The sequence below is a fragment of the Amblyraja radiata genome, chromosome 20 (genome assembly GCF_010909765.2).
Source record: "Amblyraja radiata isolate CabotCenter1 chromosome 20, sAmbRad1.1.pri, whole genome shotgun sequence".
Lineage (NCBI taxonomy): Eukaryota > Metazoa > Chordata > Chondrichthyes > Rajiformes > Rajidae > Amblyraja > Amblyraja radiata.
In genome coordinates, this window is record NC_045975.1 from 34,139,392 (window position 1) to 34,163,741 (window position 24,350).

The 24,350-nt window shown below is 40.5% G+C and overlaps 1 protein-coding gene across 4 annotated transcripts in view; it reads left to right on the top strand.

The window, feature by feature from the left end:
• The window catches only part of prdm11 (PR/SET domain 11), a 103,262-nt gene that overhangs the window by 29,545 nt on the left and 49,367 nt on the right, over nucleotides 1-24,350 (top strand). For 3 of the 4 annotated variants that reach the window (XM_033039236.1, XM_033039235.1, XM_033039238.1), the window contains exons 3-6: nucleotides 356-468; nucleotides 3,089-3,351; nucleotides 8,579-8,646; nucleotides 9,166-9,353. In XM_033039236.1, coding sequence (XP_032895127.1) covers nucleotides 356-468; nucleotides 3,089-3,351; nucleotides 8,579-8,646; nucleotides 9,166-9,353 — 632 coding nt within the window. Of the gene's footprint in view, nucleotides 1-355; nucleotides 469-3,088; nucleotides 3,352-8,578; nucleotides 8,647-9,165; nucleotides 9,354-20,071; nucleotides 20,134-24,350 lie in introns of those variants that run through there. The other variant, XM_033039237.1, reaches the window with a different exon arrangement.

The following is a 24,350-nucleotide window of genomic DNA, read 5'->3' on the forward strand; positions in this document are numbered from 1 at the left end:
AAAAAATTGCAAAAGGGTAAAATCTTTTTTGAATAGTTTCATTTATTAATTCTAAAAAAAATGTGGATGTGGTTTTTAGTAGTGTTTTGAATGGAGGTGTGCGTTGGTTAGGGAAAGCGTTCTTTGTGTCAGGTAATTAGTGGCACATCATAATGAAACCTCCAGGAATGCTTTCCAATAGATATAGAAATCATAGGATTTTGCCACAGCTGTATGCTGTTCTAAGTCTTTGTAGTTAAAATCTAAAGATTCAGAAAACAAAAACTTTGCTGTCATTATTTTGAATTAGTTTTGAGTAACATTGAACAGTATGTGAATTGCACATTAATTGTCAGCTTTCCATGTCTTCTTATAGCATTGCATCAGAATATACCCAGATATATCCTGCAGGAATGGAACTGGAAATGGGGAAGGTGAAAGATGAAGAAGTGACGATGAATGAACCCCCTGGACAATTTGACTACTGGTGTAAGTTTTATTGTTGAATTAAAACCAGTTATTCAATGGTGTAAGAAGGAACTGCAGATGCTGGTTTAAACAGAAGATGGACACTAAATGCTAGAGTAACTCAGCGGGACAGGCAGCATCTCTGGAGAGACGGAATGGGTGACGTTTCGGGTTAAGACTATTCTTCTGAAGAAGGGTCTTGACCCAAAATATCACCCATTCCTTCTCTCCAGAGATGCTGCCTGTCCCGCTGAGTTACTCCAGCTATTTGTGTCCATCTTCAGTTATTCAGTATCAACTCCATTTAATCACATCCCTAAAACTCACCAAAGCACTCCCTGCCTGGGCATCAGAAACCATCAAATCTCTGCTCTCCAACCGCAGGTTCAGAGTTCACCTTGGACAGAACAAGAGTGCATGGAGAATACAGAAGAATGGGCTCCCGCAAGGGTCAGTTTTAGCCCCAACCTTGTTCAACCTTTACACAAATGACCTACCCACCACCAAATCCCGCAAATTCATCTATGCAGATGACATCTGTTTGGCCTTCCAAGCACCAGATTTTGGTACATTGGAACAGGTGCTCAATGAAGACCTTGCTAAACTGGACGAGTACTGCAAAACCTGGCGCCTAAAACCAAGCCCAGCAAAAACGGTCTCTAGTGTGTTCCACCTCCATAATGCAGAAGCCACAAGAGAACCAAACATCTATCTGAGCAGGACCAAACTGAAGTATGCCCCCACTCCAACCTACCTCGGAGTGACCCTTGACAGGACCCTATCCTTCAAGGAACATCTTAAAAGAACAGCAGCTAAGGTGAAGTCCAGAAACAATCTCCTCAGTAAGCTTGCTGGCTCAAAGTGGGGGGCAGCAGCCCCCACACTGCGCATTTCAGCACTAGCCCTTGCATTTTCTTCAGCCGAATATTGTGCCCCTGTTTGGTCCAGGTCATCCCACACACACCATGTGGATACCCAATTGAACTCAACAATGAGGATCATCACAGGAACAATCCGCTCAACACCACTCCCCTGGCTCCCTGTCCTATCCAACATAGCCCCTCCACACATCCGGCGAGTAGTCCTCACTCAAAGGATGCTCCAAAAGACCAAAAACTCCCCTCATCTGCCAATTCACATGGACATATTCAACCCACCCACTGCTCGACTTCCATCTAGACGACCAATTTGGAAGAACCCACCACCAGCTGATTTCACCATCCAATCAGCTTGGAAAAGGGAATGGGAGTCCAAGGACGTCCCAAATAAACATCTGGTGTCAGACCCCACCCTACCGGTCCCTGGCACCAATCTCCCAAGGAAGCAGTGGACGACGCTGAATAGATTCAGGACTGGACATGGCCCCTGCTTGGCCAGCCTTCACAAATGGGGCAGCAGTCCAACCCCATGGTGTGCTTGTGGAGAGCAGCAAACAATGCAACACATCATTGAAGCATGCCCTCAACAAAGACTCAAAGGAGGACTTGTCACCCTTCATACAGCAGATCAAGAGGCAACTGCTTGGCTAAAGGACTTTGCATTCGCTAAATAAATAATCAAAGTAGAAAAGCTATATATGTAAGAGCTCCCCCTGAAAAAGCTACTTTCTTAACTACTAAACCAGGTTCGCTTCTTAATAAACAGACACCACACAAACTGTTTAGTAGACCAGTTCAAAACTTTACTTAACATCGGCCGATGGAAGGGAGCGAGAATTCCAGTCAAGTGACCAATACAGACACTTAACCGTCTTCCGTCCCCTTCTCTGAACAACAGAATTACATCACATTATATAGTGTTTCTTTGTCACATTAGCACATTCCACAGACATTAGTCATGGTCAGAGGTACAGGAAAAGGCATCACATCAAAGGCCTTTTGTTTACAGGTTACGATATACTAAAAACATTGGCCATTTGTTTTAGGTCATTTTATCTTCAAAGAGATCACCCTAGCTCTTTCGCTGTTTCCTCTCTGTCACTTGGTCCTTCATAAACATAGGCCATTTGTTTTATGGCATCTTATCTTTCCACTTCCCTGGATCCTCTCTCATCACTTCGCCCCTCCTAAACATTGGCCATTTGGTTTACGGCATCTTACTTCAAAGATGTGACTAGCTGTTTCTCTCTTCCTTTATTGCCTCCTCCCCCATAACATTGGTCATTTGGTTTATGGCATCTTACTTCAAAGATGTGACTAGCTGTTTCTTTCTCTGTCACTTCCTCACTTGGGAGACAATGTTATGGTACTTATTATCCCACACACTGCAACCTGAGGCAAGCCTAATTTGACACTAAATATAAGCTGTAAGCTAGCCCAGAAACCTATTTTAATTTCTTCTTATTTTTATAACTTTATTCGGCTTCATCACCCCACAATTGGGTTCGGTTCTCAAGCAGTTTCACTTTAGTTTAAGGATAATATTGTTGCAAAGTGATTTGTTAGTGATGAAGATTGCCGAGGTGGACTATATTTGATTTATATGTAAAGATGAGATACTGCAAACCTTTTGGTGCAAGGTGTGGAAAAGATAAATTGATTACAGGATCTTATGTATCCCATTATTTTCATTTAATTAATTACATATTGCTCCTTATGTAAATGTGCATCTAACTGTACTCTTTTTATTGTTTGTATCCTAGTTTGTGAGACCTGCCAAGAATACTTCATGGAAGAATGTGCTCTTCATGGACATCCAATATTTGTTGCTGATACACCTATACCTGTAGGTACACCAGAAAGGGCGGCTCTTTCGGTTCCTCCTGGAGTGGCAATTGTGAAGGAACCTGGAGGGGAGATTGACGTTCGTTGTTTAGAATCTATCATTTCAAGAGGAAAGATATTTGGACCATATGAGGGAGAAGTGTGTCAAACTGATAAATCCTCGGGGTTTTTCTCATGGCTGGTATGTACCTTTAATGATATGATAGAACACTGCACCAAAAGGTGGGGGAGTGGGACATGAAGTGAATGGGGATATCCTTCTTGGTTGAACATTACTGTTGGAATGCAACAACATGAACTATTGGTACTTTTTAAGCAGTGTATTTTTGATGCTTATGAGCTAAGTATCTAATGTGATTTCTTTTTTTAGTGAGTGTGTGAGATGTTGAGATTGGAGCATGTTGAATTTGAGACTCCTAAACACCTCTATGTCTATTGATTGAGAGTATTCATTCAGGCTTTTGCAAAATTAACTGTCATGAGTTTTAGGCTGCTTTTGCAGTGCAAGAAATGCTAAGATAGTTTCAGCCCAAAATGCCAATCGTGATGTATAATTTACTGTGAGAAATGCAATAAATACTACGTGATTTAAAAGTGCTTTGTGGCCAAAAGGTATCTGAAAAAATATGTTAAATGTCACTAGGGATAGACATGGATGCAGAGTTGGGGTTACTGTTACATCAGCTAGGATCTAGCTGATAGTCCCGACATCAGAGGTTGAGTGGTTCTAATTTGTATCTTAACTGAGTGAATCCGAGTTTGATGGCATCTGTGATGTTAATGATAAGAGTTCTTGTGACAGTTCCATGTGGCTGATGAACAAGGCTAAGAGCTGTTAATGAAGTCTTATTTTGGATCAGATGTAGCAAACTGCCATGTCCTCACATCATGCATCCAAATGCTGGGTCCGTATTGGGATTATCACCTTTGAAAATGGTTATCGCTTTACTACTGAAGCAGAATGTCTTCGAAAACTTTTTTTGCAGTGAGCTATTTTGCTGGCTGTGCTAGTTACAAGTTGTAAGTTCTTTGTCATGAAATTCTAGCAACATTTCCATGTCATCCTCTCCTACTTCATCCAACCTGGTCTTGTTTACCAACATGGCAATGAGCCTTTTCAAGTCTGTAAACCTACAGGCCTTGTGCATGCTCTCTGGTTATAATATGTTGCATAAAACATTCATTGTTAGAAGGGTTATGTCATACCAAAAGGCATTGACATAGTCTGTGGGGAGCTTGATATTACACCTCTTGCAAACCCCTAAATGATGAATGTGTAATTGCTGCTCAACTCTGAAATAGCAAGCCTTATTTTGTGCTTCAGAGAGTAACAACAAAGCAGTGTGGGGTTGTTGAAAGGGGGGTTGCGGAAACATTGTGCATGTTCTAAGCCATGTCTTCATTGTTAACTGAATGTGCGGGGGCAAGGCTCTGTTATTTGATGAATGTGGAGAGCTATGGTGTGATATTATCTTTGAAGAACAGCACTGTCATCCAGGTTTTTGTAGTTTGGTACACTGATGCAAAATGGTCTTTCAATGTACTGTATAATAACAAGGCAGCAGGTTTTAATATATTTCTGTTTTGCATTACTGTTGTCATTTCATTTACTACAGCATAGCCAATTATCCTTTTTTTTAAAAACAGTTGCACTTGTAAACTCTATTATAACAATAATATTAGTAAATTTAAGCACAATGGAAATAGAGCAGAAGCTGGTGTCGTTAGTGTCCCGGTATTATTAATAACGCCTAGGCGTTATCTCCCTTTGTCCTAGTAGCTTCCCAAGCATTGTGAAAATGGATTTGTAAATGGAGGACAGAGACTCAATAAAAAATTAATAGGATTGGAGTGAAAAAGAATCGTAAAAAAAAATTGATTACTGTGCAGAAATGTCATTAAAAATGGCATGTCAACATGAGATCTGAGAAGTGAAAAACAGTATTTATGACAGTTCCACAATGCAACAACAAGGGGATCATAACAAGCGACTGAGCATTTAGCCAAACAAATAGATAAGGCATTGTGGAATTGCAAAGTACAAGTCATGTACAAAGAAGCTAGCTGATTTTTGTTTTAAAGAGATGAAAATTGTGCCCTTGAAAATGAATGTCTTGTTATTATTCATATGGACTTCCAGAAGTCAGTCAATATGTTTTTACCTGAAGGATTGTTAACAAAACATAGTGTGAGGGATTGGAGGTAAAGAATTGTGTAGGGAATTGTTTTATAGATTGAAGATGAAAATAGCCATCATTAACATGTTACTCCCATTTGTTGGATGTACTTAAGACCCTAAAAGGCTATGAACTCTTGCTCCCATTACATAAATATAATTATTAATTACCTGATGTGTATGTAGGAACTGCAGATGCTGGTTTAAACCAAAGATAGACACAAAAATGCTGGAGTAACTCTGCGGGACAGGCAGCATCTCTGGAGAGAAGGAATATTAAAGACCTGAAATGGGGATGTAGAGTTTTATATCCAAGTTATAATAGCATTAAGTTGGATAACAGTGAATAGACTAAATGGAACAAAACACTAAGAAAATTTGATAGGTTAAGTGTTTGTGGGGGGAAAATAATGATTTGATCTTAAATGTAGGGGGTGTGACATTTTATCCACAAAGTTTGATCAATACATTTGGGGGGAAAAAACACAACAAAGAAATATCAAATAAATGGAAAGACACTGAGCAGTGTGACAGAAGAAAGGAAACTTGGAATGTACAACTTAGGGTTCTTTAAAGGTAGACAGAACTGTCAGTCAATTAAAAGCAGGGCTGATAACATTGGGTGAGAGTTGAGATTGAAAAGTTGCGAGGAAGCGTAGTGACCCGAGGGGGGGAGGGTGTGGGAGGGGGGTAGGGAGCTTTTGCATTTTTCAGCTTGAAATTGTGCAATCTGGTGCATACTGTAGCAAGTCTTTTAACTTGCACTTGAATGCAACATTTATGCTTCAAATTGGATTAGGTATGAATAAGGTTAGGCTAAATTACATTCCTACTTACATTCCAATGTAGAGCCAGGCTCTGTTCAACAGGCGCAGCACATGAATGACCTTAGTATATTGATGTATGGACGTCAGATTATAATTCATGCTTCATATATAATTCATATATATGCATATAGAGAAACAAAAACATAGAAACAAGGCAAGAGGTCAGACTTCCATCACTGCACAAATAAATCAATCAACGTTACCCTTTGACTATACAAACAAGATGAAAATAATGCCACATATTCAACCGTATATGGTTCAATGAAATTAAGATATATATGTAAAATATATATATGAAAACAGGCCCTTCGGCCCACCAAGTCCATACCAACCAGCAATCTACCATACACCAGTTGTATCCTACACGCCAGGGACAATTTACAGAAGCCAATTAACCTACAAACCTGGATTCTTTCGGATGTGGGAGAAACCGGAATATCCAGAGAAAACCATGTGGTCATAAGGAGAATGTACAAATACTGTACAGACAGCACCCGTAGTCAGGATCAAATCTGGGTCTGTGGTGCTACAAGGCAGCAACTCTACCACTGCGCCACCATGCCACCCCATTAAATTCTTTTTTCTGTTTTATATTTATTATGGTGTCATTTCAATAAAGATGAACACATGATTCTGATTACTGCCCTTAGTTGGATAACACACATCTCCAGTCATTGTGTATTATGGCTGGTTTTCAACCTCTTCGGTCTGAAGGTTGCAACCCGAAACAGCACATATTCTTTCTCTCCAGAGATGCAGCCTGTCCTGCTGAGTTATTCCAGCTTTAAGTGTCTATCTTGAGTTTAAACCACCATCTGCACTTCCTTCTTACACTCTTTTTTAAGCGAAACAGGTCCTATTCCCATAATATTATTCACCTCAACTAAGTATTTTCTTCTCCTCCGTTGCTGCAGAGAATACAATCTCAGTTATCAAATCTTTCTTCAAAGTGAAAAAAAAATTACAGCCGGTGTCGCCTCCGGAGTCGCAGGGATGAATCACGGGCTATAGCTCCGCTCCGATGGTGGACTCCCGGGTCACTGACCCTCACCTCCCCCGGACCTCTGGGTCACTGACCCTCACCTCCCAGGGACCCCCGGGTCACTGAACCTCACCTCCCCCGGACCCCAACTGGACACAGAGCATCTTGGCCGGCCTGCATTCCCGGGGAGGGGGGGAGAGAGGGAAATGCTCCCCGGATATCACTAAGTCTCCGCTCACTCCGGGTGTTGTCGCCGCTATACTGACACGCACTCTCACGCACAACCTAACACACACCCTTACACACACAATGGCACATACAAGGTTTAAAGGGATATGGGCCAAATGCGGATAAATGGGTCTAGTTTAGATGGGACATCTTGATTTGCATGGACAAGTTGGGATGAAGGGCCTGTTCCCATGCTGTAAGACTATGACACACTGTAGAAAGGGTGCAATTACTCTGGAGAGGATCCAGGTACGATTTATGAACATATTGGCAGGCTGGAATTTTTTTTTTCACTTTAAAGAAAGATTCGATAACTGGGATTGTATTCCCTGCAGCAACAGAAGTGAAGAAAAGACTTAGTTGAGGTGAATAATATTATGAGAATAGTACCTGTTTCGCTTAACAAAGTCTGTACAGTATTTGTACATTCTCCTTATGACCACATGGTTTTCTCTGGATATTCCGGTTTCTCCCACATCCGAAAGAAGTGCAGGTTTGTAGGTTAATTGGCTTCTGTAAATTGTCCCTGGCGTGTAGGATACAACTGGTGTATGGTAGATTGCTGGTCGGTGTGGACTTGGTGGGCCGAAGGGCATGTTTTTATATATATATATGTTTTACATATATATCTTAATTTCATTGAACCATATACGTTTGAATATGTGCCATTATTTTTGTCTTGTTTCTATAGTCAAAGGGTAAGGTTGATTGATTTATTTGTGCAGTGATGGAAGTGTGACTCTTCTTGCCGTTTCTATGTTTTTGTTTCTCTATATGCATAACAGCATGAATCATAATCTGATTTCCATACATGAAGGTCATTCATGTGCTGCACCTGTTGATCAGAGCCTGGCACTACTGTGGAATGTAATTAGGAATGAAATTTAGCCTAATCTTATACATACCTAATCCAATTTAAAGCATAAAGTTGCATTCAAGTGTAAGTTAAAATTTTCTAGTTGGCTAGGACACAATAAGCTAATGGCCTCTTTCTGTGAAACAAACTTTATGATTCAGTAAAATCCCATTTATTTTAAAGTCAAGGTATATCAATGAATATACCTTAAGGGTATACCTGAAGAAGGGACTCGACCCGAAACATCACCCATTTCTTCTCTCCAGAGATGCTGCCTGACCCACTGAGTTACTCCAGCTTTTTGTGTCTACCTTACATTAATTAATGTTGTCATTACAGATACTTGGCAAAAATAATACCTATAAGTCCATTGATGGTACAGATGAGACCAAAGGCAATTGGATGAGGTGAGTCAGGGGCTCTAGTCAAAATTGCTACTGTTGGCTTGAGTGTAAAGGGTTGGGGATAGAATATATCAACCTGAAATCTCAAGGTGCATGCAAGTGTATCTTTTCTAGATATTCCACGAATGATGTTCCAATTAATCAATGTTTATGAACATAATGAAAGAATGTAAGAAAGTTTGTCTTCTTAAAAAGAGGAAACTCATTTTATATTTTTAAATATGCCCAATCTTTCCTCAGTTTTATAATCCGTTATATAGTTTGATTTTGCAAGCCTATGCAGCTCCATGAATGAGACTAATATTGCTATTTGATTTCTTGCCTAATAAATATGTTTTTCAGTGAAGTATCTTCTTTCAAGTTGAATTGGCCAAACCTTAGAGCCAAAGGAACTCCCAAGTTTACAAATGTCTGGATTTGGGGTTGAAATTCTACTCCTTGGATCCAACATTCAAACATTTGGTTATTTATGATGGAAATGTATCTTTTCTCAGCATTGGTCACGCATTTTTGTTGTTGTAGGTATGTTGTAATATCGAGAGAAGAGAATGAGCAGAACCTCATGGCATTCCAGCACAAGGAGAACATTTACTTCCGTGTCTGTAGGGATATTCACCCTGGAGAGAGGCTGAGAGTCTGGTATAGTGATGAATATATGAAACGACTCCATGCAAGTACACAAGACACTGTAGACAGAAGCCTCACAATTGGTAAGTGGCGTATGTGCATGGAATACGTTGGGATCATTAGTATCAAACATTATTATGGATTAATACTGTAACAAGATACTTATTCTTTTCAAGTTAATGGTTTTTGATTTAGGACAATGAAGATCATATGAATTATAATTTGTTTACGTGTTTTTGCTATGTACCTTTATTTTTTCACTAAAAACAGACCAACTCAGATCCATGGTGTAGCAAAAGCTCAGCATAATTTGACATCAATGCCAGGTTGTGTGGGCATTTAGAGCGAAATGGCTTGCACGCTTGTTCATGCAATATTAATTGAAAAAGTCTTAAATGCAATATTAATTGAAAAAGTCTTAAATTTGTTTTAGTGCAGTAAAAGTGACAATATTTTCAAAATTGCACGGAAACTACATAATAAAGCATTAAGACATTTTGGTCTGAGTTCCCAATCTGAGATACTTGCAAATGTCTCTTGTGACTATAGAATGGTTCACAATTGGTTTGTGATGCAGCACACTCAAGTAACTTGCACTTCAGAAATGTCTTGATGCTCTTCATCAAGATCCAGTAACTGTGATCCATATCAGAACAGAGCAGCATAGACAGTGGTTAATACAGTCTCAGATGCTGCTGGTGGTGCTTATTGCGGTACTATTGGTATTCAGTTTTCTATGCTATCTTTAGGTGCTCACTGTGAAGCTTCCTGTTTGTATCCGCTATTTGCATGGTGCTTTACATGATTGCACTCAGTGTATATCAAGAAATATCAACACAATCACCTGTTATGGCGCCGAACTAACCATCTTCAACTTAATGTGTGAAAAATAAGAGGGTAGTGTTGACACGTATTGTGAAGATTAACATCTGGAAGAGGTTTGAGAAGGGATAAAATGAAACCATTTTAATGAAGGAATACAATACAGTCATCCCCCATCTATGACATTAAGGTACAGAAAATGTTAATTCAAGTTTATGTAAGCTTGAAAATGGGTAATCAAGCAGCATACTGTACAGTGTTTTATGGTTTGCACTAAAATGGTGCCCCAATCTCTAGGTCAATGCTTGTTGTAAAGGTTTAAGATTTTTATGGTTAAATGGGCCCAACTGAACCATGTGAAATTTCTGATGGCTTTCTTAGCTGCTTCGAACTCACATCATGGAATAAGACGAGTTGGTGCTTTGGGTAAGCAGAAATCGGTGGATCATGTAGCAGCAGAGCAATCTTGCAATTCCTACAATGAATTGGTGGTGGAACTTGACTAGTTTCCACAACAAATATACAACGCGAATGAAATGGGCCTATTCTGGAGAAGTTTGTCACCTTCTACTCTTGCTAGCGTTGATGAAATGAGTCGAAACCAGGAACTGCTATGCTGGTTTAAAAAAAAGGCACAAAACGCTAGAGTAACTGCGGGTCAGCCAGCATTTCTGGAGAACATGGATAGGTGACGTTTTGGATCGGGACACTTGTTCAGACAGATAGGTGATGTTTCAGATTAGACTCTTCAGACTTATGAAAGGTTCTGACCGAAAATGTCACCTATCCATGTTCTCCAGACATGCTACCTGACCTGCTGAGTTATTGCAACACTTAGTGTATTTTTTGATTAAACGAATGCTGGATTTAAGCAAACCAATGATTGAATTACTATTCTAATATGTGTCAATGCTGATGAAACTCACAGAGTGAAACTTTTAGTGATTGGTAAATATAAGGACCCTGAAGAAAGTGTAATGCATTTGGCAGTGGAATACAGAGCTCAAAATAATGAGCATGTCTAAATAATGGATGAAGAAATTTTCAGTAATGGTTCAATCACATATTTGTTTCTGTTATTAAAGAAATGATTTGAAAATTTGAAAAACAGAAGATAGTAAATGTATTCTCATGTTTGACAAATTTGTGTACTTTTTCACCCATCCGAGTTATTTTCCGAGAATATATTTACCATCTTGCTTCCCAGCATAACAACTTTGATACAACCAATGGATCATGGTATAATTTAAAAAAATTAAGTGTTTTTACAGAGAGAGATTTTCTTACAAAGGTGATAAATGATGATGGTACTGCTCAGGATTTTCAATCCCTTTATAGTATTGAAGATATCATTTATAATATTGTTTGTGCATGGGATTCCATTAGACATGAGTCTTTAAAAAGAGCTTTGGAGAATTGTGGCCTATGGTGATGTTTGCTGAAGAATCTTCCGATGACAAATTGGATGTCATTAATGTTAGACCTTGAAAATTAATGATAGCAGAAATTGTCACCATGCTAAAGAATGTTTCCTTGGTAAACCCAATGTGACATCTAAGTGGTAAAAGATAGTGAAGATTGTGTTGAAATTGCTTTAAAACAAAGTTGAGGGTTCACATGCTTTAAATGATGCAGAACGTATAGAATGTGTATTAAAGCACAAGAAGATGAGAGAAAATGTAAAAAGCCCTCAAGATGATAAAATAAATTGGACTGCTGCTGCTTCAGCATTTGATAAAATCCCCCAATTTACAGAAAGGCATTCTTGTTATTCAGCGCCAGAGATTATACAGCTGCACACATTACACTATTTTTATCCAAAGAAGCAAGAGTCAATTATGCAGGCTGATATCCATTATCCATTCAAGCAAACTGTGAGGGCTTGCTGTAGGACTCAAGATGTCAACCTCAACGAAGTACTGCAAGCACATAAAGGGCAGCAGGAGCCCAATTAAATGTAACAAACATGAAGTAAGCACATTTGCATCTTGCATTATAATGTGGCAAAGGTGTGGGTTTAAGTTTTGTACAAGTGAAAAATTACTGTTTGTACTGAAATATTCAATAATTTAATGTTTAGTATTGTACTGATGAGAGTGAATACTCAAGATTTCAATTTTCTTCAAGAAACAACATACTACTGTGTAGGAAAGAACTGCAGATGTTGGTCGAAATTGAAGATAGACACAAAATGCTGGAGTAACTCAGCAGGACAGGCAGCAGCTCTAGAGAGAAGGAATGGGTGATGTTTCGGGTCGAGACTCTTCTTCAGACTGATGTCGGGATGACAGAAGGATTTCGACCCATTCCTTCTCTCCAGAGATACTGCCTGTCCCGCTGAGTTATTCCAGAATTTTGTGTCTATACACACTACTGTTCTTATTTTGTAAAGCAACTAAATTAACCAGCGCATATCTAGTTCAGCCTGATAACAGAACCCCTACAAGGTCTTCAGTTGGTCACTAATTAAGTAAATTTACTTTTCTATCAGAGGCATGGCGAATAAATATATTGTGCATTTTCAGGAAAGTGACTTATATTCCTAAAATATTATTTTGTTTTTCCTGAAGCATTACGGTGGTTATTGTGCAAATCGACATGATATCCCTATCTTATAGTTGTCGGAAGATGAAAGGCATCTGCCTTTTATTTAATTGGTGGCTGAGAATTTCAATTTTGCTCAGTTGTAGAGAGGTGTTACAATGACTGTTACATGTGTAATTGGTGCAGTGAATAAAATGAAGCTAGGTTTATTGGAAAATGGTGAATGAAGTGAAGCATAGACCTTGAATCCATGTGAGTCATCCTGCACTGTTCAGCAGCAACGTATCCACAAGTTCTATCATAAATCTTGTAACAGCATTCAGGGACATGGAATTGGAGGTAATATTCTTAAGAGTATTGAGGATAGGTTGATAGACAGAAAGCAGAGATTAGGAATGAACTGGGTTGGAAGGCTGTGGATCTCTCTGCATGAAAGTGATAATGTGTACTATTACATATGTTTTTTTTGTTTCAATGGTACTTTATTGTCACATGCATCTTGAATCAAAAACAACAAAATACTTTTTTTTGCCTATAGTCCAGTAAAAATTTTATATACATAGGCAGAATCTTACTCAAGTACAAGAGAGCAAGAATGATTGCTTACACTGAAGCAGTTCACAAGAGTCACCACTTTTCCAGTGCAATATTGTATGCATCAAATTTAAAATATGTTAAAATGTAGAGTCTTCCATACCCTCAACTGTGGAATCAGAGTTGGGCTTATTTCAATAAAATATATTGCTCATACATTGATCACAAATTCTTTTGGACTATGGTCTAAAGCAATTTGTCTTGTGTATCTCACTTTTCCACCAAGCTAAAACCAGGGCTGCCAACATTGGGTGAGAGTTGGGAGTGAGAAATTGCGAGAGACCAAGCCCGAGGGAGCATAGCGACGGGTGGGGGTGGGGGGTGGGAGGAGGGGGGGGGGGGGGGGGTGGAGGGGGGGGGGTGGTTGTGGGAGGAGGGTGCCCCCTCCCATTGGTGTGGGACATTTGCATTTTTCAGCTTGAAATTGTGCAATAAGGTGCATACTGTAGCGAGTCTTTTAACTTACACTTGAATGCAATACATATGTTTTAAATTGGATTGGAGCATTTTTGAAAGGGGGGAGGCTGTGCGATCACTGATCACTGGCCTTGGGGGTACCCGGTGAGGAAGTGGAGCAACCGAGTGGGGAGAGGGTGTGGATGAAGGGTGTCCCCCCTCCCAGGGTAGGAACTTTTTGAAATTTGATGTATTAAAATCATGTTTTAGTGCACTGTAGAAGTATGATTTCAATGTTTTTTGTATGAAGTATTTTTAAGAGGTAACTTTTTAAGGGGTAACTTTATCCACACAAAGAGTGATGGGTGTATGGAACAAGCTGCCAGAGGAGGTAGTTGAGGCAGGGACCATCCCAACATTTAAGAAAAAGTTAGACTGATACATGGATAGGACAGGTTTGTAGGTATGGACCAAAAGCAGGTGGCGTAGCTGGGACATGTTGGCGGGTGTGGGCAAGTTGCGCCGAAGGGCCTGTTTTCACACTGTATCCCTCTATGACTACATTATACCTCCACCATGCATGAATGCTTCAAAATCAAGTGATCGAGTTTTATTGCCATATACTGAAGCATAGAAACATAGAAAATAGGTGCAGGAATAGGCCATCGGCCCTTCGAGCCAACACTGCCATTCAATATGATCATGGCTATTCATCTAAAATCAGTATCTCTTTCCTGTTTTTTCCCCATATCCCTTGATGTTGTTAGCCCCAAGAAAAAAATGTAACTCTCTCTTGAAAACATCCAGTGAATTGGCCTGCACTGCCTTCTGTGGCAGAGAATTCCACAGATTCACAACTCTCTGCGTGAAGAAAGTTTGTCCTCATCTAAGTCCTAACTGATCCCCCCTTAATTCTTAAACTGTGACCCATGGTTCTGAACGCCCCCAACATCGGGAACATTTTTCCTGCAGTTACAGTAAGTGAAAATCTAGCAGGCAAGCAGGATGCTTTCACCAACCACCCCCATTTGAAGTCCACTTTCTTCCACCGTTTCAACCCAGTGCTTGGTACTTACTTCCAGCAGCCACTGGTTGTCCTCCAGGATGCACTCTCTCTCCTCTCAACCCCCCTCTCTCTCCCCCCCCTCTATCTCTCCCCTCTCCCTCTCTTTCCCCTCTCCCTCTCCTCTCTCCCTCTCTGTCTCTCCTCTCACCCCCTCTCTCCCCTGTCTCCCCCTCTCACTCTCGCCCCTTCCCTTTCTCTTCCCTCTCTCTTCTCTCTCCCCCCTCTCCCTCCCCCTCTCTCTCTCCCCACCCTCTCTCTCTCCCCCCTCTCTCTCTCACCCCCCTCTCTCTCCCCCCTCTCTCTCCCCCGCCTCGCTCTCTCCTCCTCCGCTCTCTCTACCCCCTCTCCTCCCTCTGCTCTCTCCCCCCTCTGGCTCCTCCCCCTCTCTCTCCGCCCCCTCTCTCTCTCCCCTCTCTCTCTCTCTCCCCCCTCTCTCTCTTGCCCACCTCACCCTCCCCCCTCTCTCCTCTTCCCCTCTCCCCCCCTCTCTCTTCCCCGCTCCTCCCGCTTCTTTCCCCTAACGCTCTCTCCACCCTTTCTTTCTTCTCTCTCTTCCTCCGCTCTTCTCCTCACCTCACCTCTCTCATCTCTCTCTCCCCCTCACTCCCCCCTCTCTCTCTTCCCTCTTTCTTCCCTCTCACCCCTCTCTCTCTTCTCCCCCTCTCCCACCTCACTCTCCCCCTCTCTCTCCCCTACCTCTCTCCCCCTCTCCCTCTTCTCTCTCCATTCACGCCCCCTTTGTCTCTCCCCTCTCTCTCCTCTCACCCCCCTCCCTCTCTACCCACTGTCTCCCTGTCTCATTCCCCTCTCTCTCTCTCTCTCTCTCTACCTCCCTTTGAGAGTCTGTCCCTTCGGCACAGAGACTCCCGCGGCAGCGGCGCGACGCTTCCGACGCCCCCGACGGCCCGGGACACTCGCACTGTCCGGAGCGCTCCATGGCCAGAGCTGCAGCGAGCGACACGCTAGCCACGCAAACACTCGTCAGCCCCGACTCCCCGCATCTGTATCCGCCCGCTGCTTCCATCCCTCCCTCCCTCAGCCATGGCTCTCCAACACCCGTGGACCATGCCGTTTATCCGAGTTTTGAAATTTTCGTTGATCACAGAATTTCTCACCACAGAGCGTGAGAAATTTCTGATCAGCGTGAGGGCGTGAGAGTTTGCCTGAGGGCGTGATTCTCACGCTCAAAGCATGAGAGTTGGCAGCCCTGCTAAAACTCACCCTGAGCCCAAGTGGCAGAGGTATCTGATGACCAACTACCGTCATCTAATCTCTGCCCTGGACTAGCCTGCACAATAAGGCATTTGATTACTGCTTGGCAATTTAGGCAGTTTTTACAGTGGACTTTTTGTTTCAATTTCAGCGCACAGAACTTGGGAGCCCAGTGCATAATCCCTAATTTAATCTTGGCCTACTCAATATCAAAATTTTAGTCAAAGCAACCATGCAAAAATTATAACCAGAGAACATTTATGTCATTGGAGTTGAAATGGCTCATTAAATTACAACACTGCTCATCTATTAATATAAAGACATTTTCCATTATGTAGATAACATTCACTTTGTCAGAGTTCTGGCCACATAATACTGAAAGGGCCGAATTCAATTGACCTATGAAAGAGAATAAGAGAATCAGAATCAGATTTTATTCGCCAAGTGTGTTTCACAACATACGAGGAATTTCACTGGCCAGGTCAGTCATACAATTAAAAGTAACAGATCACTTCAAAAACACATTTTAACATGAACACCCACCACAGTGACTCCTACACGTTCCTCACGGTGATGGAAGGCGAAATAAAGTTCAAGTCCTTTCCCTTAGTTCTTCCTCGGTGGTGGGCCTCTAGCCCCCGTTAACTGGACGATCTTGACTCCCGTAGCCGGCGGCGTTCGGTCCCTCCATGTTGAGGCGATCAAGCTCCCGCATCGGGGGAATTGTCAGCCCCCCCGCGCCGGGCGATCGAACCTCCCGTTGGGGCTGGACGAACCTTCTGCGGCGTTGGAGCTTTCCGACTCGACCTCACCCGAGACTGTGAACCCTTGATGTTAAAGTTTGCGGTGGGAGCGATCCCAGGCAAGGGATCAGCACCGATGGTAAGTCCGCACCCTGCTGTGGGGCTCACGACAGTCCGAGGAGGCTTCCAGCTCCAGCGATGGAAGGCCGCAGAGTCCGGAGAATGTGATCCGAAAATTAATCACATCTCCGGGAAGGTAAGAACCTAAAAAAAAGTTTCCCCAAATCCCCTCCCCCTCCCCCCACACAAAACAAACCGAGCAACATTAAAACACACTTTCAACAAACGCTAAAAAAAATTTAAAAAGATGAAAAAACGAACAGACTGCCGGCAGGGCGGCCATCTCCCCCGGCGCCCTTGGTGGTCTAGAATATCGATGCGCAATTAACTCCACCCATTGATTTCAATACAGAGAGCATGCCTACCTTGCTCTGCATAAGCACCTAGAAGCATTATAATAGAAGCATTATAATAGAAGCATTAGAAAGTCTGCTCTGCCATTCAGTAAGGTTATAAGTCATCTTTTATCTAAACACTTTTTTTGCATTACCATTTCTTTGAATCTTTTAACACCAAAAGATCTATCAAACTGCCTTTTTATGTATTATTAGTGATTGAGCTATCACAACCCTTCTGGGTAGAAGAACATTCTAAAATATTTACTACTTTGTGTGTGAAAAAATGCTTCCTAAGTCAGTTCTAAATGTTGTCTCATTAGTCTCTTTATGTTACAGACGACTCTCAAATTCTGCTTTCCCGTGTCAATTTATTTAGCTGAAATCGGAATATTTTGCAATTCTCTGAAACACGCGGGAATGGTTCAACTGATTAAATTTACTGGTTTAGTCATCTAGTGGCCTGAACTGACAAAATAGAGACAGAATTCAAATCCCAGTACAGCAACTGGGAATGTAAATTCAGTTATTTAAATAATCTGGAATTTAAAACAAAACAACCTCGTTAATTGGAAGTGGAAAGAGATTGAGTTGTGTTTTAAAAATAAAAATTATGGTTCACTGATGTTCGATGTAGGTAAACTGCTGTGAGATGTTCTAGCTTAAACATGTCCGCAAACCTACATCAGTTTACTCTTAGCGTAAATGGCCTTGGAAGCTATTAAATTATATCAAAGCCAGCTGCATAACTGGCATTAACTTCAGCCTTGTATTCAAGCACGCAAAGCTGTTACGAGCCAGAGGAACTTGCATGAACATCTTGGAACTGGTGCCTAATTTAGGAGAGGTCCCTTGCAAACAAGTCAAGGAGCATAGTTTTGCTCGCCAAATCATTCGGTGCACCAATTAATCGAGACTTCTGTCACAACCCCTGGAAAGGTCCTAGCCAAGTGACAGGACAAACTAAGTCATGGTGGCAGTCCTCAATTTTGATTCTAGATACCATACAGTCCCACGGCATTGGATCAAACCTGGAGGGCAAAGTAAGCTCCTCCTGATTACTTACCACTTACTGTTCCCCGTCAGCTGAGAAATCATAATTTCTTCATTTAGAATATTAGTTGGAAGCCGTTCAGTAATGCCATCTCTAAATGAGTTCTGTGGCAGATAGTGAGTGAACTTGTAAGAGATAGGCCTCCTGCACTTTGTCCTCAACTGATTGTTGATTCCTGTGCCCATGACAGCATTTCACAGCACACTCATTGAAGCAAAGTTCCATCTTCACATTGAAGATACATTTCTTTATATTTGGCACAGCCATTGAATAAATGAGGTACACGAGGATCAGACTGTTAGCTTAAAGCTGTTCACTCATGTTGGCCAAAGTTGTACAACCCCATAATCTGCAATGGCTTTGATCCCCTATCAAACCAGATGACTGGCTCAATGCTGAAGGCCATATCAGAAGCACATCTACGAATAAGGTGCCTCGGAAGCAGCAAATAAAGACAATGTGTTTACTGTGCAACAAACGCAACATGCAACAGATGGAGCTAAGGAATCCTACAATAAATTGGCCAAATGAAAATTCTGCTGATCTGCCAAACCTACCGGGGGGGGAAAATGGCCAAGAACAAACCCATTCTTCTTGTATTGCTAACAAAGTAATATTGATGAGCAGTCCTTGCATCCTGTTTATCTATTCACTGATGCTTAATTTGAGTTTTGCCAAAACCAAGCAGTCTTGTCTAGATGCAACATGATGGGATAAGACAGCATTTGCAAGACAGCATTTGACAAAGTGCAGTATCAAGGAGCCAGGTAAAACTAAAGATATCAGTACAAAGAAGAATCCCAACCAGAAACATCTCCAGCTCTTTGTGACCCGCTGAGTTACTCCAGCTCTTTGTGTCTTTGTGACCTGACATTATATAGTACATTATGTTGTTTGTTCTGTGAACAATGATAGACTGCATACACTATATGCAGTGGGAGAACTGCAGGATACAATGTTAGAATAAGCTATAAAACATAAATCATCTATACATATCTTGATTTTCAATGCGATTGCTGATCCTGTTGAAACTGATCATGGTAAAAGCATTAAGCAGGAAATAATACACATGGACTTGTGCAATCAGCAATGCTGTAAGGTTGTGCGTAGTGTTAGGTTTAATTATTTAAACAAATCCATCATACTATCACAAAGCTATTGTCCTCAAAATGGCACTGAAAGAATGAGAAGCCAAATTTCAGTGTCGGGGGTTGATTGTTAATAACTGATTAACAGGTTACTTAAATTAGAAAATGGCAAGGCTTATTTTCTGTGGTGAGTTTAATTCATGCATAATGCAAATACAGCAATTCAATGTTATTCAGTGCATATCAGCAGTGAGGCAGACAGCAAGATGCCCTTTTCATTTTTCATTTTCCAATTATGATGTATAATATTTTAATTTTAAATGCTGGAAATGATTAAGTATGTACGGTTAGCATTTTGAAACTTGGAAATGAAATTTAATATCATAAAGATGAATTTAGCCTTTGAATATTTATCTCAAATTTTTGACTTTTAAAAATGTACCAAATATAATATAATAATAATAATAATATATCTTTTATTGTTAATTAAGTATTGATCACATCTTACGTAGATGTTTAGTCATATTCATTTGAAACACACTGTTACTTCACTTGTATGTGTAACACATTATGAAATAAACGAAAGGATGCAGAACATCAAAATATTTTTGATATATTGTAACACTCTTGTATTTCTGACTACTGAATTATAGATCGAATTTTAAAAATTCAATGTGGAATTGAAAAAATAATTTGTAATCGTGCCTTTAGTTTACAAAAATGAGCGGTAGGTTTTTATATTAATGCAAATAATTATGAACCCTCTAAATTCAGTAATAAAGTGTTTGTGAATTATTTATTTTTACAGTGTTGATATTTATTCACAGACGTCTATGGTTGCAGTAAATGTCCACTTTTCCTTGAAGGCTTTATATTCTCATGCTCACAAGTTAGTAATCCATGCTTCCATGTTTCACAGAAGTTTCCCATACTTGCCCTATGCATATCACCAAAATACTTTACTGGTTTCAGCTTTGTGCTATAAATGTAAAAGTTTGTAGTTTATTTGCATGTATTCTCAACTTTATTTAAAAAATTATGCAGTTGTGTGTACATAAAAAATAAGTACTTTTAAACTATTCCATTGCCAAAATTTAAATGCTTGGAAAAACACATGGAAAGCAATAACAACATTTATGCACCACATTAAAGCATCCACAAGGAAGATCCAGAAACTTAAATTAAAAAAATATTTTAGCAAAATTGTAATGTTTGATAATATATTCAAGATTATGAGGCACTGGAATTTGGTGGCATTGTAAACTTATCAACAAAAACTAGCTGTGTACTCTTTATCATGCAGGCGATACCGCAGTATTGCAAATATTACAGTTTAGACCACATACTGAAGCCTAAGCCTACAAACCTTACATTCTGCTATTTATTGTGATATATTTTGCCAGCAAGAATGAAAAGTTCTAAAAATGTTACAAAATTGGCCATGGATTCTAATTTGTTTTCGGCATATATGCAAGGTCACTACAGTACATTTCTCTGACAAAATTGGGTAACGTTAATCAATAGCTTGAGCTTTATTGCTATGGCTTGTAAAACCACTCAATTTTTCACCAGCTTCGTATTGCACTCTTGCCTAATTTGTTGCATATACAGTGCCCTCCATAATGTTTGGGACAAAGACCCATCATTTATTTATTTGCCTCTGTACTCCACAATTTGAGATTTGTAATAGAAAAAATCACACGTGGTTAAAGTGCACATTGTCAGATTTTAATAAAGGCATTTTTATACATTTGGTTTCACCATGTAGAAATGACAACTGTGTTTATACATAGTCCCCCCCATTTCAGGGCACCATAATGTTTGGGACACATGGCTACACAGGTGTTTGTAATTGCTCAGGTGTGTTTAATTGCCTCCTTAATGCAGGTATAAGAGAGCTGTCAGCACCTAGTCTTTCCTCCAGTCTTTCCATCACCTTTGGAAACTTTTATTGTTGTTTATCAGCACGAGGACCAAAGTTGTGTCAATTAAAGTCAAATAAACCATTATGAGACAGAGAAACAAAAATAAAACTGTGAGAGACATCAGCCAAACTTTAGGCTTACCAAAATCAACTATTTGGAACATCATTAAGAAGAAAGAGAGCACTGGTGAGCTTACTAATCGCAAAGGGACTGGCAGGCCAAGGAAGACCTCCACAGCTGATAACAGAAGAATCTCTCTATAATAAAGAAAAATCCCCAAACACCTGTCTGACAGATCAGAAACACTCTTCAGGAGTCAGGTGTGGATTTGTCAATGACCACTGTCCGCAGACGACTTCATGAACAGAAATACAGAGGCTACACTGCAAGTTGCAAACCACTGGTTAGCCGCAAAAATAGGATAGTCAGGTTACAGTTTGCCAAGAAGTACTTAAGAGAGCAACCACAGTTCTGGAAAAAGGTCTTGTGTACAGATGAGACAAAGATTAATTTGTATCAGAGTGATGGCAAGAGCAAAGTATGGAGGAGAGAAGGAACTGCCCAAGATCCAAAGCATACCACCTCATCTATGAAACACGCTGTTGGGGCTGTTATGGCCTGAGCATGTATGGCTGCTGAAGGTACTGGCTCACTTATCTTCAATGATGATACAACTGCTGATGGTAGTAGCATAATGAATTCTGAAGTGTATAGACAAATCCTATCTGCTCAAGGTTCAAACAAATGCCTCCAAATGCATTGGCCGGCGAGTTACTTCTACAGCAAGACAATGATCCCCAACAGCGTATTTCACAGATGAGGTGGTATGCTTTGGATCTTGGGCAGTTTCTTCTCTCCTCCATACTTTGCTCTTGCCATCACTCTGATACAAATTAATCTTTGTCTCATCTGTACACATCTGTTTGGCTGATGTCTCTCGCAGTTTTATTTTTGTTTCTCTGTCTCATAATGGTTTATTTAACTTTCATTGACACAACTTTGGTCCTCGTGTTGATAAACAACAATAAAAGTTTCCAAAGGTGATGGAAAGACTGGAGGAAAGACTAGGTGCTGAGAGCTCTCTTAGACCTGCATTAAGGAGGCAACTAAACATACCTGAGCAATAACAAACGCCTGTGAAGCCATGTGTCCCAAACATTATGGTGCCCTGAAATGGGGGGACTATGTATAAACACAGTTGTCATTTCTACATGGTGAAATCAAAATGTATAAAAATGCCTTTATTAAAATCTGACAATGTGCACTTTAACCACATGTGATTTTTTTTCTATTACAAATCTCAAATTATGGAGTACAGAGGCAAATAAATAAATGATGGGTCTTTGTCCCAAACATTATGGGGGGCACTGTATCAGTCATTGTGTATTCTACTTTACAAACTTCACATTATTAACGTAAGTAATTGATTGATATCTTTTGATCTTAAATAGCTGTATAAATTAAACACCCATTGGGAGATCTGAGGAGTATTAAGTTTGATCTGATGTGAAAAAAAAAACCTTGAGAACCAGCTCATGCGCTTGTGACTCTTTGTGAAGTAACTTCATTATTTAACATTAATCTATTTAAAATACTTTGTCTGGAATGGAACACAACAAAGTAGTGATTATTTTGGTTTTCTATCTCCTGAAAATAAATATGGAATTATTAATTTCTCATGTAATTGGCAGAATTATTCATCCTCATATAAATATTAACATAGAATGAAGTGAATACCTTTACTGGTTTATCTTTAGTGCAATAATAGGGAACGTCATGAATATAATGATCTTTTAAGTGCAATGGTACAAGTGCAATAAAACAAAGTGCTGAAGATACTCAGCAGGTCAGACAGCATTCGTTGAGGGAAAGGACAGGCGACATTTTGGTTCAGTATCCTTCTTCAGATTGGAGTAGCAGAGAGAAAGCTGGAAAAGAGAAATAGAAGCTGAAAAAAACCTAGCAAGTGAATGGTGGATACAGGTGAGGGGGGGGGGGGGAGAGTGATTGGCAGATGGGTGGAGTTAGTGACAAAGGCTAGAGGTGAAAAGGGCGTTGGATAGGATTAGGGGACGAGGAGTGAAATGTAAAGCCGGAGAGAGGGACATGAGTAGAATTGAGGAGAGGAAAGGGAAATGGAGGACTCGAGAATGACAGATGAGAACAGTAACCCTGTTCCTTTCCCCTCCTTCATACACCTATCTCCCATCCTTGAGTCCCTCATATACCCTTCCACCCACATCCCTCCCTCCGACTTTATATTGCACTCCTCCCTTCTCCTTATTTGACACCCTTTTGACTTATTTTCACTTCTAGCCTTTGTCACTTACTCCATCTACCTGTCAAGCATCCCCCTCCTCCCGGCTGTATCCACCTACCACTTATCAGACTTTATCCAACCACCATCCATCTTTTCCAGCTCTCCCCCACCCCCTCCCCATACCAATCAGTCTGATGAAGAGTCCTGGCCTGAAACAGGACCACCCTCCACAGATGTTGCCTGATCTGCTGAGTTCCTCCAGTACTTTGTGTTTTGCTCAAGATTCCAACATCTGCAGTTTCTCTTGTCTCCTTATAAGTGCACCATTTAGAGTTATACAGCACGGAAACAAACCCTTTGGCCCAACTCATCTATTTGTCTTAATTTGACCCATATCCTCCTAAACCATTCCAATCCATATACCTGAACAAATGTTGTTTAAACCTTGTTATTGTACTTGCCGCAACTACATCCTCCAATAGCGTGATCCATATACATGAAAAAGCTACTTTCTTAACTACTAAACCAGGTTCGCTTCTTAATAAACAGACACCACACAAACTGTTTGGTAGACCAGTTCAAAACTTTACTTAACATCGGCCGATGGAAGGGAGCGAGAACTCCAGTCAAGTGACCAAGGTAGACACTTAACTGTGCTCAGCCACCTTCTCTGAACAACCGAATTACATTGCATTAAATAGTTTTTTTTTGTCCCCTTAGCACATTCCACAGCCATTAGTCATGGTCAGAGGTACAGGAAAAGGTTTCTACAGAATGCATCACATCAAAGGCATTTTGTCACATGGTACAAGATAACATTGGCCATTTGGTTTACGACATTTTATCTTCAAAGAGATCACCCTAGCTCTTTCGCTGTTTCATCTCTGTCACTTGGTCCTTCATAATCATAGGCCATTTGGT